This window comes from Desmodus rotundus, chromosome 7 (assembly GCF_022682495.2).
Source record: "Desmodus rotundus isolate HL8 chromosome 7, HLdesRot8A.1, whole genome shotgun sequence".
Classification (NCBI taxonomy): domain Eukaryota; kingdom Metazoa; phylum Chordata; class Mammalia; order Chiroptera; family Phyllostomidae; genus Desmodus; species Desmodus rotundus.
In genome coordinates, this window is record NC_071393.1 from 894,196 (window position 1) to 910,006 (window position 15,811).

Genomic DNA, 15,811 nt, shown 5'->3' on the forward strand with positions numbered 1-15,811 from the left:
AGCCTGTGGCCACAGCCAGAGAGGACCACAAGGAAAGAAAACCACAGGCCAGAGTCCCTGATGAATGTAGAGGCAAAACCCTCCGAAAAATATCAGCAGACTGGACCCTGCAATACAACAAAAAGATCGTCCACCATGATCAAGTGGGGTTTCTTCCCAGGATCAAAGTGGGTGCAATATCCGCACATCAGTTCACACGCGACACCCCAGGAGAAAAATGAAGACTGAACCCCACATGATCCTACGGATAGGTGCAGAGAGAGCATTAGACATAACCCAGCACCCTCTGAGCTCTCCTGTTTATGCTGAAAACACTCAGCGAAGCGGGAGTAGAGGGAGCTCAACACAGTAAAGGCCAGAGAGCTTTCTTTCCAGACCTGGTTTCCTGGCCCTTTGAATCAGGCATGCGTACTGGATTTTGCCAAATGCTCAGTACGGCTCTATCGGGGCAACCCTCTGAAGCTGGCGTGCCACCCTGCACGAGGCAGATAAGAGTTACAGTAAGCGTTTCAATGTCCTTTTCTAGTGGCTGTCACCGCGTCCTTCTCTGGGCCGCCTCTGGTACACTGACCTCTGTCCTCGCTGCGGGTCACACTCCTGCTTTCCGCACGCCTCGCGGCCTTTTGCTGGGCGCGGAGCAGGGAGCGCTTCACACTGTCGACTCTCGTAACCTGTGAAGACTCTTGAGCTCTGTGCCGGCGTGTGTTAAATTATTTGGAAACAACTTAATCCCCTCAGGTCTTGATTTTAAGCTTTTAGGCAAGATTAGAGCGGCTTTTAGGTCTAAGTCCAATTCTGCCCTGCTCCGGAGGCCAATCCTTTCAGTACTTTACTTAATGCCGATAAATTATGACATTTTCCTTCTGGCTGGTGGCAACAGGAGCCATTCCAGCCCCATTCGCTCTGAGATTTGTTCTGCCTAATCCCTTCGAGTGGTTCTTTGGCTCAGACGGCTCCTCCAGATGCACGCACGTACTGGGACTCAGATGGAGACAGGCGGCGGGGCCTGCTGCAGACCTGGGCCGTGGTCCCCGCCCGGCTCTCTGCCGAGGCTCTGGCCTACACACCCGGTCGCTGCCTCCACCTGGGGGGATGCGTCCGTCTCCAGGACGCAGCCCAGAAACTCTTTCCAGGGAGAAGCTGGAGTATCTGAGGGACTCGTCTCCTCTGTTTCCCTCTCAGAGTTCACTGCTTTTCATTGCTTGATGTTACAACGCCTTAAAAAACATTGTTGTTTTTTTATCTATTTTGTCCATTGTTTACTTGTTTCTATGTGGGGGGAACCCTGCAGCTTCTCCCCCTCCTTCTGGCTGGAAGCTGGAGTCCAGTCTTCTCAGGACGTATAAATAAATACTCTTGATTTAAGCCACTTTAATTTAGATTTTCTCTCATGTGCAATAGGAAAAGCGCCCTCACAAAGACAGCCATCCACGAGGCACGGTTTCATTTCAATTTTATTAAAGTATCTCAAATTGAAGATACTCGGGGATTACCAAGAATCTTCTCTGAAAGCCAGTACCTGCGGTAGGAGGGAGGCGCTATCAACGTTTTCACATTTTAGTGAGAACTGTTTCTGCCTGCTTTCCCTGTAGTTGCTGGCTGGAAGCAGCCAGACTGAAAATGCGAAGTTGCGTTGGAGGTAAGGCAAAAAAAAAAAAAAAAAAAAAAGGTCAGAAGTTTGGGGAGGAAGCAGAGTCCACCTGGGTAGAATGACACACTGGGTGGGGGAGGGCAGCGCCCTGCCCCGAGGACAGCAGTGAGAAATACTCAGAGCGCCAATCACACCAAACGACCTGTGTCGCCAAAGTGGAATGCGTGTCATTCCAGACAGCTCGACAAGACACTTTTTCAACCTTCTGCAGCGATCCGACTGACCTCACGCCACGCCTTGTCCCCACATCATAGGACACTGTAGGACAGGAGAGCCACCCGGTGCGCTGACTCACTCATCTGCTGCGGTCCCAGCGCCAGGCAGCGGCTGTCAGAAGGCGGCACGCCGCGTGTGCAGTCTCGGGGACAGGGCGCAGGGAGAGCCATCCCGGCGGACGTCAGCCCTAAGAAGGACCCGGCCGTTCGAAGCCTCTCGGGCAAATGGGCTGGAGTAGTGAAGGCCCGGAAGGGAAAGGGAGGCGTTTCCACGGAATAAACCACCACCGGTGTGGATGGAGCGGTGTGGACCAGCCACACTGCTTACGGTAGGAGCAAACGGAAGCATCGAGAAAAGCGCTCCTGTTTATTCTAAGAGACGTCAGATGGCGAAGTCCTGGCGTCCAGTCCACCGCGTTGCAGACTGGCCGGGCCCCGCGCGCCCCACGCTTCACCTCCCTCCTAACTCACGGCTGCAGGCGGACGGTCATCTGCGTGCGAGACTGCGTTTCAGAAACACACCTGCCCTCCCCCGCCCAGTCGGAGAACAACCGTTTCCACGGAGAAAAGGGCGGCGACTCATGACCCAGCAAAAAGGAATGGGGCGACCCCTGTTCCCGGAAGGCAAAGGCAGGGCTGGGGGGGAACATGCTGGGAGGGGGCCACCCCGCACGGCCCTCTTACCACAGGGCTGTCACCTGATGAGTGTTCGTCCACGTGCTCCTGGGAGGCCGGACGCCGCAGAGCGCAGCCGCCTAGGGCTTTACTTCCCGGCACACACCGCGGTTCAGGTCTCTGCTGCCCGCAGCACGTGTCGGGTGCGGCTGACGTCAGCAGACACGTCCCAGACGTGACCGCAGGCGACGGGAACCTGGAAGGGTCCCGTGTCGGGCCTGGGAGACAGCACGACCGGTCCTGACGGCTGAGTGTCCTGCGTCACTGCAAGCGCTACATGTGACACCCAAGTCCTCGCACCTGAGAGTACAGACCGGGAGACTCCGCGGGGAGCGAGTGGTCCAGGCCGCAGCCAGTCGGGGCGGGGCGGCCCGAAGCCAGGCAGTCCGTTCCCGAGCCTGGCACCCGACCCGAAAATGATACAGAGCAGCGGCAGACCACGGAGCCACGACTGTTACGGATCTAGACACAAAAATTAACGGAGGATTCGGAAGTACATTCACTAAACACTAAGCCCAAGCGAGGCGTCTTCCAAAATTCAAGAATGATCAATATTAGGAAATCTGTCAACATTGGAAAGTCACATCGAACAAAGGAGAGAAAATAATTATGATGACTAGATGCTGAAAAAGCAATTGATAAACTCGGGTAACCACTTCTAATAAAATCTCTAAAAGTAAAATTCTTAAATATGTTAAAAATTATTGGCCAAAAAACAAGAGTAAAGATCATTTAATTCAGTAAGTACAAATACTTTTTGCCTTAAAATCAGAACACGCCATTGATACCCATAATTGCATTGGTATTCAAAGTAATTAGAAGTTCCGGCATATCCAAAAATACAAGAAAATAAATAATTGTGATAAATATTAGAAACATCATAATGTTTTCTTACTGAATCTGATTGAATACCCAGGAAAAGCAAGACTTGTAAAATAAATTAAATAAATAAAGAAGTATGTTAAGGCTGTAGGATTGAAGATAAATACAATTTACAATGTTTTCCTGCATGTTAAAAATAACCACCTAAAACTTAAAAATGGACAAAAATATTCCATGTGTCTAAAGTGATACAAATTTTAAAATAAAGTTAAAATAAGATGAACTTTTGAATGCAGTGTCCGACTGGAGGATGTGAAACAGCATCTTCACAGATAGAAAACCAGACTGGACGCAGAGAAAGAGAGGAAGGTGGTCGCCCGCCAGGGGAGCGGGGTGGGGAGGGGGTGGGGAGACACTGGTCAGGGGCACAAAGTTCTAAGAGGAAAGTTGCTGTGAGAGTAGATTTTAGATGTTTTCTCTGTAATAACAAAGACGAAATGGCAATTATGTGTGGTGGAGGATGTTCGTATGGAAAATAAAGCAGTAATTAATAAATAATGATACAAGAATGAACTGTTTTGCGTACTTGGAACTGTAACCATCCTTTTGCTGCACCCTGCACGTCAATAAGGAACACCTTCCAAGAAGACATTGAGGTTAATTTTAAATCAAAACCGCTGTGTCCCAGTGTACCCCAGTTCCCACCGTGTAGAAGGCTCTGAGGGTCCCACCTGGCTGTACAAAGTGCAGGATCGGTTTGTGAGACTCGAGGGTTCCTGTGCCACCACTCTCCGGCCCTGTGCGAAGTATTTTCCTACTTGCTTGAGTTTCGTGAAATGAAACAAAATACTAACTATATGCAGTTGTCCTTTAGACCCTAAGAAGCAAACAAAGACAGCTCTTCAAAATAAAAGTCCACATTGCCCTGTGGGCTCAGCTGGTTGGAGTGTCATCCTGTAACTGAAAGTTTGTGGGTTCAAGTCCCAATCAGGGTACATACCTAGGTTGTGGGTTCAATCCCTGGTCTAGGCCCATACAAGAGGCAACCAATTGATGTTTCTGTCTCATGTCGATGTTTCTCTCTTTTCCTCTCTAAAAAAGCAATGAAGAAACGTCCCCAGGAGAGGATTAAACACACACACACACACACATAAGTACATAAATAAAAACCCACATTGAAGACTCTGTAAAGGTAATCACATGTGAGCACTGTTGGTAGATCTAAAAATATCGGTCTTCCCGGAGTGCCCGTCACAGCTGCGCCCGGCATGTGACAAACGGCCCATGGCGTGCCACCGTGTCCTGGGTGTGAGGCCTTGGCTGGCTAATGGGCTATCCTGAGATCAAATGACACACAGGAAGTTCTCACCACCTGATATCCTTCCCTGAGGTTGCAGGAGGAGGCAGAAGTCGTCCAAACACAGCCTCGACCGCAGATGACCATCCGTAAAATTACTGCTCAGCTCCCTCTGTCTTGCAGGCCTCTGTCATCGCAGGGTCAGGAGTCAACACCACCACTCGGTGACTCTGAGTAATGGAACTGTAGTAAACAATCAGTTAAGGGAGAGACTGCAAGTCCTGAAAAGATGTAGGATTTGATAAACTAGCTAAAGGGTCGTGTTGAAGAACTACCCCGATCTCATGCCGAATTATCAACAAATAACAACCTGGCCGCATTCGAGCAGCTAAGAGAGACAAGAAATCAACAGGAACAAACAGTGCTCAAAAGGGAATAATTTGAATACTAATAACTAAGGAAGGTCCCCCTGGAAACCAAGAAAGCCCTCAGATATTTTCACATACAAAAAAAATATTATGATTATGCTCTGAAAATCAAGTGTTGAAGGGTGTACTAAAATTCTACCACACAAATGATGTTCCTCCCAAATTAATGCAACTCATTTTGAATTTGCTCTGAGAATTAGCATATAATTTCAATAAGCTCAGTGGCATTAACTATAACCTGCATCATAAGATTAGTTTCACTTTTCAAAATAAAGCCCTAATCACTTTTTACTCTTCATGCTGAAATTTGGATCCTTGTCTTAGACTTGTTGGAAGTGACTACTTTTCATACCCATTATCCTCAGATAACAAGGGTATTTATCAAAAAGCTCTATTAAACTAGAGTATTGTAAGAATGTACTATTACTAAACATTGGATGATTTCATCTTAAAAGGTCACTAACCAGCAGTAACTGCCTCTCTCTCAACATCTCAGGGGCCATTCCGCTGCCCAGAGCACCAGCCCCGCCTGTCCTCTCGAGACATCTCCACCACAACGCTGTTTTTTCTTTAAAGATTTTATTTACTTATTTTTAGAGAGAGGGAGAAAGAGAGGGAAAGAACCATCCATGTGCGAGAGACACATCAATTGGTTGCCTCTCACACGCCCCCTACTGGGTAGCCTGCAACCCAGGCATGTGCCCTGCACTGGGAATCAAACTGGTGACCCTTCAGTTTGCAGGTCAGTGCTCAATCCACTGAGCCACACCAGCCAGGTCAGATGCTCACTGGTTGACAAAAAAACCCTGACCTCACGGTGGAGGTCAGGCCCAACCCCTCTCCCCCTCTGCACAACACATAAACACCTCTCCCTCCTGCTGGCTTCTTGCTGAGATAAAGATAGTCCTCCCTCGACCTCAGACCCCACACACCTTCCATAGAGTGACAACCACCACCACCACCGCCGCCAGCCCCACCACAAAACTGCAAAAAGACTTAGGGGTTTAACCACAGGCTGATCTCTGCATTCCATGCACACTGTATAAACGCCGCCGGGGCACACACACAGCCCACTCCCAAATGGATGCTCTGTTAGAGCAGACACGTCTTCTGTGCCATTCACAGGAAAAGGACAGTTAAAACTGCAAGTACAATTTTATCACAAGACTGACAGCTCCAACAGTGTGCACACTAATGCCTGGGCTGGTGTAAACACACCCGCCTTTGTCAGAGGGAGTGTGGCTGGAGGCTCAGCCTTCCATATGGGAGTGGGGTGTCCCCAGATCTTCGCAACTCTCAAGAGCAAAGGACATCTAGTCACTTTGCATGAATTTTAAAAAATATTTTATTTATTTTTAGAGGGGAGAGGGAGGGAGCAAAACATGGAAGTGCGGTTGCCTCTCGTGTGCCCCCTACTGGGGACCCAGCCTGCAACCCAGGCATGTGCCCTGACTGGGGATCAAATTGGTGACCCTTGGTTAAAAGGCTGTCACTCAATCCACTGAGCCACACCAGCCAGAGCTGCTTTTTAATTTTCCGAAAGAAACAGGCATAGACCAAAACCTCACACTGCTAGTTACGTACGAGGAGGGAGGAAGCAGCAGTGAGAGGCAGTGTTTCACTCCACCAGGCTGGCCGCAGCATCTGGAATAACAGGCTCTTCCTAATGATTTGGTTTCCCATCTTTCGTGCCCAGAGGATCAGCAACGTGACTGTCTCACCAGAGAGACATTAGCTTAGTGTCTCTAAACTAACTGGTGTTGAATTCGTACAGCAGGATCTTTAAGGAGGAATACAGCTCGTGAAACTTGGGAAGCTCCTTAGTTTTTTACCCTCTCGTCTGAACAGCAAACTTATTTCCAACAGCCGAGACAATGAATCCACCTTGGGGGACGAGGAAAACGCAGTATACACACACAACGGAATATTATTCAGCCTTAAAACGAAAGCCTGTCCCAACGTGGATGAACCTTAAGGACATCACGCTGTGTACGTGAAATAGGCAGACTCAGAAAAAGGAACAGTGCACAGCAACAACTGTACGTGGAACCTGAAAAGGGGGGACTTGTAGAAGCGGAGAGTAGAATGGTGGTTGCCTGGGGCTGGGGTAGGGGGATGGCAGGTGGTGGTCAAGGGCACCAAGGGTGTTATGCAGGTAAGTGCATCTGGGACGTACAATGCCCCAGGTTACCTACTGACTGCAGTTAGTAATGCTACAGTAACCCCCCTTTAAATGCAGGGATGCATCCCAAGACCCCCAGCAGATGCCTGAAACCATGGCAGCACCAAACCCTCTATGTATGTTTCCCCTACAATAGATACTTCTGATGAAGTTTAATCTGTGAACTGGGCCCAGTGACTAACAGCAGCCGATAATGTCCCCCTTGACATGCAATGAGAACTGATGTGAATGCCGCCGCTGGTGCTGTGACATCACATCAGGACAGGGCAGGAGGGTCACTGAGCCGTGCCACTTGACCCAGGTATCTGAAACCGTGGGACGGAGGACTACTGTATATTGTGTATTTGAAATCTACTAAGAGAATGGTCTTAACTGTTCTTGCTAAACAAAGAACCGAGTGATGAATGTGTCGACTGGCTGGACAGCGATCATCCCACGTGACTCATCTTACCAGAACACCAAACTGCACGTGGGCAACGTGGCCAGGTTTCGCTTGCCCATTACACCTGAGCGAAGGGGGTGAGTTCATGGTCTGTGAGAAAAGGGTGCCTGACACTCACAGTGGGTGTTCACTGGAGTTTTGCAGAGATTACTGTTGAAGAGATTTTGTTGCAACGTGGTGTCCTCCCCTGTTCTGGACACTGCAGTGTGGAGAATGGACTTGAGGGGACAAGGCTAAACCGCCATGCTCGCTGGGCACCCCCTCTGACCCTCCAGGTCTCCCACTAGCTGTACATGGGCTGAGAAACCTGCCCAGACCCCCCACCTGACCCCCTCTCCAGCCATCCTCGCCCCAGGGTCTCTCCCCACCAGCTTGTTAGTCCCTTTGCTTCACGTCCCCCTTGTACATACACCTTCAGCCCCTGCCCAGGCCTCTCCAACAGGTACAATGCCTGCCATGCTCTAGAGCATCCCCTGTGTTCCCACTGTGGCAGGGACCATGGTCACCACTCATTTCTGCAGTCCCTTGACCGCCCATCTGCCAGGACACAAGCTTCCTGGCCAAGCTCTGGGCCACCACTGCCTCCCCAGCACACAGCTCAGGATGCGTGGGCAGCACTGACCACACCAGAGGTGGCCCACTCACCTGGAATGGCTTACATTTTGCTTCTTAAAGGCAGGGAATGGAAAACCAACTGAACTCCAGGTTCCTCTCCCACTGTCCCTGGCTAAGGCGACAGGGACTCAGTGTGTAGGACAGTATTGTCTGAACTCAGCGCCCCCCCGCCCCTCGGATGGACTCAAGCTGGGATTAACTGGCTACGAGTGCCAGATACCAGCCACAGGAGGGAAGTACCTCCGTGACTTCACAGCTATGTACAGAACTCTGTCCCACTCCTCCACCAGTATCTAACCCCCACATTCCTGTTCTCCTCCAGGGTTCCACAGAAGAGGTCATCAACACTGCAGCATGAGCGAGCACAAAAATTAGACCTAGTGCAGGGGGACGCCCCAGGCAAGCCCACCCTTCCCACCGGAGCTGTGAGGGGCTGCCGTGACCACCAGCACAGACCCCCCCCACAAGGCCTGGTTGGGGACGTGCAACCCAGCAGTCACGACTAGACCTGCTTCTGAACAGAACTGGGCCCTCAGCTGACAGCTAGGATGCCAGCGGTCAGGAAACCTTCTTCCTTCCCGAAACAGCTTCCAGGTCAATGGTTAAAAGGCGCAGACTCAGATTATCGATGTTACCAGCACAGTGCCCGCTGCTTGAACCCACAAGTTTCAGGTCTTACTTTGACCAGCAGGCTACCTGCAGCCCCAACTCAGCCAAAAGTATCAAGTAAGGTCCATCGATTGTCCCACGTGCTCCAGTGAGTGAAACCAATTTCACCTCCATCCCCTCTGCTCAACGTGTAATTTCCTAAGATGGTCGTGTTTTACCAAAGAACACACGAATCTACTACTTGAGTCACTTCTGGTACATGTATCAACCAGTAAATCGGTTGTTTTTATTTTTGAGAATCTCTGAAGGTATTTTGAGATTGACACACCTGAAAACCCATTCTGGAGGGGCTTTTGTAAATGTTGACCACACGTGAGGAAACTGCTTTTCAAAACACATTACCCTGAGCCTTATCAGTGCTCCCTATTTTTAAATTTTGCTTTATTATGAAATATTCCAGCAAACTAATGGAAGAAGACCCCTATCCTAGCCACCCTACAAACCAATGATGCAAAGGTCTTACCGACTCGCTCTAATACACAGGTGGCAAACACAAGGCCTGCGGGCCGAGTCCAGCCCTCTACCTTGTTTCTACCAGGCGGCAGCGCTGAGCTGTCTCACTGTTAGGGAGTAGTTACACGCATACAGTCCTGAAGTTACACTTGGCCGGCCCTTTGAAGGCAACCGCGAGGCTGACGCGGCCCCCCGTGAACACGAGCTTCACGCCCTGCTCTGATACATTAGCAGCTCCCTGTAACCGAGGCCTCCAAGGTTTCTCCCATTAGACGCGAGACTTCAAAAAGTCGAGGCCAAGTGCCCCCCACTGGTACAAACCGGATAGAATCGTATCCCCCGCAAGATGATGATCTCTGCTACTCCGTATCTCACAAATACCAGAGATTCAGAAAATCCAAGCAAAGTATAAGCAATATATTTTGCAGCAGTATTTTTTCCAATGACTTTTAAATCCTTTCCCACCCCATTAAACAAGCAGCTTCCAAAATTTAAGGGTTACATTTGAGTCAGGGTATCTGTTACACTTGTATTCTACACACACGCACACCCTTACATCGTTACCCGAGGCTCCACCCCCTTTGGGGAGGAAACTTCACACCTCAGACCGTCAACATCTGGTTCTGAATTGGATAGAGCACAGCATACACAGCGATTCAAACCTCAGAGAATCTACTGATGTTTAACGTCAATCTTAATCAATTCTGCCCTTGGTATCTCACTTTTCCATGTATTTGAGTGATCCTTTCCTACCTTCAGTTTTGGTAAGAAAGTAGTCATTTAAGGAAAATTTGGACAGTTGAGTAACTTTGGTCCACTGAAGTGCAGCGACACTTACATGAGCAAAATAGCTCACACCTGTGACACTGAATTCTGCAGCTCAGTGTCACTGAGATCAAACTCCGGCCAGACCGACTGTGGAAGCCGCACACAGGTTACTGAGGGGTGACACCACTTTGGTGCAGCGGGTCTCCTGGTCACTTGTCTGTCCTTGCACCACTCACAAATATCACTCAGAAAAAGAACCACTGAAGCTGCGGTGCTGACTTAAATCCTTGCTTTCTGGCATCTTTAAAGCTTGGAAGTACTTAAGAGCAGTGCGTAAATATAGAACATCTTCCTATAATATCTTTACATTAACATCTAACATTGAAACAAAAGGCAAATAAATGCATAATCTATATTCATTTTTAACAGATCAGACTTTCCGCAAGTTCCTGCTATCATCCGTATGGCTTCATTTGGCTTTGAAAAGCTCTGTGCTAGCAGACGGTTACTTCAGCCATAAAATAAAAGCAACTATGGTTCTTAAAATGTTTACTTGGAATGTCTAAGACGCCTACCGCTTTGCTCTGGCAGGTCTCGTAATTCTGAACACGCTCTTTGTACGGGACACTACCTAGCCAGAAAGCAGGTGGGGAGATGTTATTTCAGCTTAACTGCATTGACAATATTTATACCTCTTAACTTACCACATAAAATACTATCGACCTGTCATTTCATCTGTGTGAAATGATTCAAATGTACAAAAAAGTCAGGATGGGGAAAACTGAACGGAACGGACTCCAGACGAAGTGATGACAGTAAAGGCGATCTGAACAGTAACAGCACAGTCGTCCTTGCCAGTGGTTTCAGAATGCCTATTAAACAAGGGAGGAGTTCACTTGCTTAGATATTTGAAATACAACTTTATTCTGGTTCTAAACGAAAAGGAATGGGAATGACAGTTAACAAAGTTTCACCACTGAATATTGTGATGCGGCTGCAGCAGTCTTAGAGTTGAAACTCAATAAAGAAACAACTGCGTTCCAAAACAGCTAAGTATGCAGGTCCAACAAATGAAGGTATTTTTAAACTGCCACATTCACTCCGAAGCCCATTCATCTCTTTCAGCATCCCAAAGATCAAGCACAGGTTCTGCTTAGCTATATAATAAAGTGGCAAACACGCTGCACCACTGACATCACAGGACAGTTGCCTATAAAACTAGACTTCTGACGCTGGGCTTCAGCTTCCCTTTCTCACAGGTCGTCATCCTCATCCGGGAGAGCGGTGGTCTGGGCAACCTGGAGGGAGAGATGGAACACGGTGACCCTCCAGACTGAGGCTGGCACGAACGCACCTCTCTAACGGCATCACCTGAAACACAAACACGCACCTCAAGGTCGTGCTCATACTGTGCTGCCAACGCTGGGTCCATGACGACCTCCGGTGGGGCCAGAGCAGGCATGGCGACAAACTCTAAGTTAGGGTCTCCGATTAGTTTTCTAGCAAGCCAGAGGAAGGGCTTTTCAAAGTTGTAGTTACTTTTGGCAGAAATGTCATAGTACTGGTAAAAATAGAAGTAAAGTTATACTTAAATCATTTTAGGGGATGTTTCAAGTGAAAATATAAAACTCTTTCAATCAACACACATCTCTGAATCACTTTAATGGCCCTGCACTGTAATTTTATCTGAAGGTCAGAACTCAGTGAGTGTGAAGAAACAAACCTGAAGATTCTTCTTTCGGTGGAAGACAATGGACTTGGCCTTGACTTTCCTGTCCTTAATATCCACTTTGTTGCCACACAGCACGATGGGGATGTTTTCACACACTCGTACCAGGTCTCTGTGCCAGTTAGGCACGTTCTTGTAAGTAACTCTCGAAGTGACGTCAAACATTATAATGGCACACTGGGCTGAAAGACGGATTCGCAGTGATTAGGACATTCCCAGCATTTTATTACCTGGATGAAAAATACTTAAAACTATGAATTCGAATGCATAGCCTCAGGCCAAACTCTAGGTCATCTAGATGTCTCTCACTCAATTTCAAGGTCTCTTCCAATTCTTAATTATGACACGCAACGTTTAAAATTCCTCTTCTACAATATACGAAGAGTGTGAACAGTGGATTTGAATGTCAAACCCTATCAAATCTCTCCCTGTAATATTTCACTATTGGTCGGCCTCACCCACAAAAGTAACCAAAGTAGGGAAACGACAAGTCAGCATTCCAGGGAACTCACCTCCATTATTATGCGGATCTACAAATGCATTCTTTAAAAGGCCCTTAAGAAGCTGAATAAACTAGGATACCTCCCGCCTGTTTTTAAAAAGGCAGGCAGGTGTACACAGTGACATGGAGTCAGCCACCCTCTATCTGGTAGGAGAACAAGCCCAGTACACGTGGTCCGTCAGGTTTTTATCTGAAGAATTCGCACCTACGCAAGGAAAGCTAATGGCATGAAAAGATTCCCAACAATTCGTCAACAGAGTGAGATTCCAGGAAGAGTATTTTCTCTACTCATCTGTTGGGTACAACAACAAGCATTTATTTCCTTCACAATTTTTTAACCAAACATTTTGTTTTGCAACATTCGGTACAATTAAAAGAAGTCAGCTGGCCACACACCACTAGTGCCGGACCCAGCCCCTCCCACCCAGCCTTTAGTCCGAGCTCACAGCCTTTTCAATGGCCTGGTCGACACTCGCTGTAACCACCAGCACGTACCCAAACTCAGTCCCCACGTGCTGAGGCCGCACCCAGCTCCTCTGCTGGTCACTGTCACGAGCCTCATGACAAACCAGTTGTTTCCAGGGTGCCTCTCGCGCCCAGCACACCACCCCGCCCCCTTCCCGCACGGACGCCCCCGGAGGCCCACCTTGGATGTAGTAGCCGTCCCGCAGCCCGCCGAACTTCTCCTGGCCCGCCGTGTCCCACACGTTGAACTTGATGGGCCCTCGGTTGGTGTGGAACACCAGCGGGTGGACCTCCACGCCCAGGGTGGCTGCAACGGCGGCACAAGCGTCAGTCCCCGGCCCGTGCGCCGCCCCGCGCAACCGCGCCCGCCCGACCCCACGTACCTACATACTTCTTCTCAAATTCACCCGTCAGATGGCGTTTCACGAACGTGGTTTTCCCAGTCCCCCCGTCGCCAACCAACACAAGCTGTCGGGAAACAGCACTGAAATGAGCCCCCTAAACGCACCGCTGCTGGACCCCAAACCACGGAGCTGTGGACTTTCTGGGCCCCACATCCCCGAGGAACACGACTCCAACTGTCCCGCAGCCACTTTAAACAAAGGGCCCGAGGAACGCGGCCCCGCTCCATCTAACACACGACTGCGCGCCGGATCCCCGGCTGCGTCCGGGGGCCCGGGGAGCCCCGCAGCGAAGATGCGCTGGCCGCTGACAAAACCAGACCCGCCTGCGGCCGCGAAGGAAACCCGGTTAATCGAAGCGCTGTTGACGAGCCCCCGCGTCCCCGGAGCCGCCCTCCCTCCGGACCCGGGCGCTCCCTGCCGCCGCTCCGAGGACGACATACTTTGAACTGAACTTGGGGTTCTCCTTGGGCGGCCATAGCGACGTGACTGCGGAACAGAAAGGAAGGGATCAGGTCCAGCGCACGTGGCGGGCGGGCCCACGTGCCGCCCACAAAGGCCGGCGCCCCGAGCCCCCCACTCGCACACGCGGGCAGGGCGGCGGCACGCGGGCGCGCAATGGCGGCGGGTCCCCGCCCGCTCATTCAGCGCCGGGCCTGGCCGCGCGCCCGCGAAGAGAGCCGCTCGGAGGCCGGCCCGCGGAAAGCGCCTGGTCACGGGGCCAGGCCGGACCTCCGTGCCCTGCCCTCTCGTCCCCCTCGGCCCGTCTCTACCGCCCTTCCAGGCCCCTAGCGCTGGGAACCTGGCCCACGGCCTCCGCCACCGGGGAGGAGAACAGCCCGCGCCCGCCCGCCCGCGGCCGCCTGGGCCTGAAGTAACCGCCCGCTCACGCCCGCCGCCCGGCCCGCCGCCGCGACGCCCGAGCCCGGCCCTCGGTCACTTCCCTCAGCCCAGGCCCGCGCCCTCGGCCCTCGTTCCCGGTCGCTGGTCCGGCCCAACCGCCGGTGATACCTTCTAGAAGCGTCTCCCGGCCCGTCTGACTGAGAGCTGGAAAGATGGCGGAAGCGCAATTCAAATGCCCGGAGACGCAGCCGACGCCGGCGCGCGCCGGAGGGGCGGGGCAACGGCGCCGCGCCGCTCCCACGTGGCCTGACGCGCGCGCGCACGGACTCCGCCGGCCGCACCCGTCTGCAGGCTTGCGCGAAGGGGCGGGCGGCCAGGTGGGCGAGGAAGTCGGGGCGGGAGCGCGCACGCAGGAGGCCAGTGAGCCACGTGCGCCCTCCCCGGTGGCGGCTTCCGGCGCGCGCATGCGCTGACCGGAGGCGGCGCGTCCAGCGGCCGCCTTGGTCACAGAGCTGGGAGGGGTCACGGGGGGGGGGGCGGAGCGGGGGACCCTTGGGCGGGAAATGCTGCCGAGAGGTCCTCACAAAGCCCGTGGGCCTGCCGCACCGACGCGGACCAGGCAGTCCTTGCCGGCAGCACGGTCGGGGGGCGGCTCCCTGTCCCCGCACCTGGGTCTCCATCAGGACCTTGTGGGGGGAAGATCTAACTGCTCAGAAGGCTTTTGTGGCCGTTTCCTGCAAACGGGGTGATGACTTTGGGTGTTTTGAACCTTGGCCGCCCATCCTAGTTGCCAGCTTAGACGCAGTCCATGAGTATTTAGGTTCCAGACCCTTGAGATAAAGCTATCAGGTCCAGACGAAAGCGGGCCACCCAGAAGTCCTGGGACGCCCACCTTATGGGGCCATCATGGCTAGAAAATGAGATAAACCACAAGCTCAACAAGTACCGGGTCACTTTCAGGAAAGTTGGCTGAATGGAGTCCTCCACTCTCCCATCTTAAGTCTAAGGCCGGTTTCTGGCATTTGTAGTGGCAGCCATAGATCTTCAACTGATGCCTTGGTTCCCCCTCCCAAGCAAGCATCCACGAGTGGCAGCAAGAGCAGGCAGCCAGGAGCCCCATCAGAGTAGTCACGGTCCTCAGAAAAGGTCTGTGGGGACTTCCCGGGGCAGGAGAATCCAAATGACCGAGGATTTAGCCACTAGTCCTAAGCGCACTTGCAGGTAAAGTCTGTTGGGAACCCAAGTGACGCAAATCGGGCACAATCCCTCTGAGCATCTACCTGCTGGGAGCTCAGTGCGGGTGCCCCAAAGGCCCCTGGGAAACACCGAGCAGATCGGTATGCTGCTGGTGGGAGTGTAAATTGGCTTGGCCTCTGGGAGAGCAGAAACTAACGAAACACAAATGCTCAGAGCTCAGGGCTCTGTGTGTTCATTTCTAGGGAGGTGCGTTGGAGTTAAACTCCCACATGCACACAGGGAGACTCGAATCATAATGCTCTCTGTGACACTGTAATAACAAAAAATAGACCTTACCGAATGCTCACTGTGACCTGATAAAATGGAATTTACATAAATGTCCAGTAGGGAAATGTGTAAGTAAAAATATGTTCTGTCTATATTATGGATGACTGTACAGCATGTGAAAGGAATAAAG

The 15,811-nt window shown here is 51.3% G+C and overlaps 1 protein-coding gene across 2 annotated transcripts; it reads right to left on the minus strand.

Moving 5' to 3' along the window:
• Window positions 1–11,117: 11,117 nt before the first annotated feature.
• Window positions 11,118–14,462, minus strand: RAN (RAN, member RAS oncogene family). 2 transcript variants are annotated; one of them, XM_053928809.2, is made up of 7 exons: window positions 14,326–14,462; window positions 13,758–13,803; window positions 13,297–13,381; window positions 13,095–13,220; window positions 11,941–12,128; window positions 11,608–11,778; window positions 11,118–11,515 (listed from the first exon to the last, which is right to left on the minus strand). In XM_053928809.2, the coding sequence occupies exons 2-7, from the start codon at window positions 13,791–13,793 to the stop codon at window positions 11,471–11,473; spliced, it is 651 nt and encodes a 216-aa protein (XP_053784784.1). In that variant the 5' UTR covers window positions 13,794–13,803; window positions 14,326–14,462; the 3' UTR covers window positions 11,118–11,470. The 2 variants fall into 2 exon arrangements, with proteins under 2 accessions (XP_053784784.1, XP_053784785.1); XM_053928810.2 differs by having other exon boundaries at window positions 14,255–14,340.
• Window positions 14,463–15,811: the final 1,349 nt, after the last annotated feature.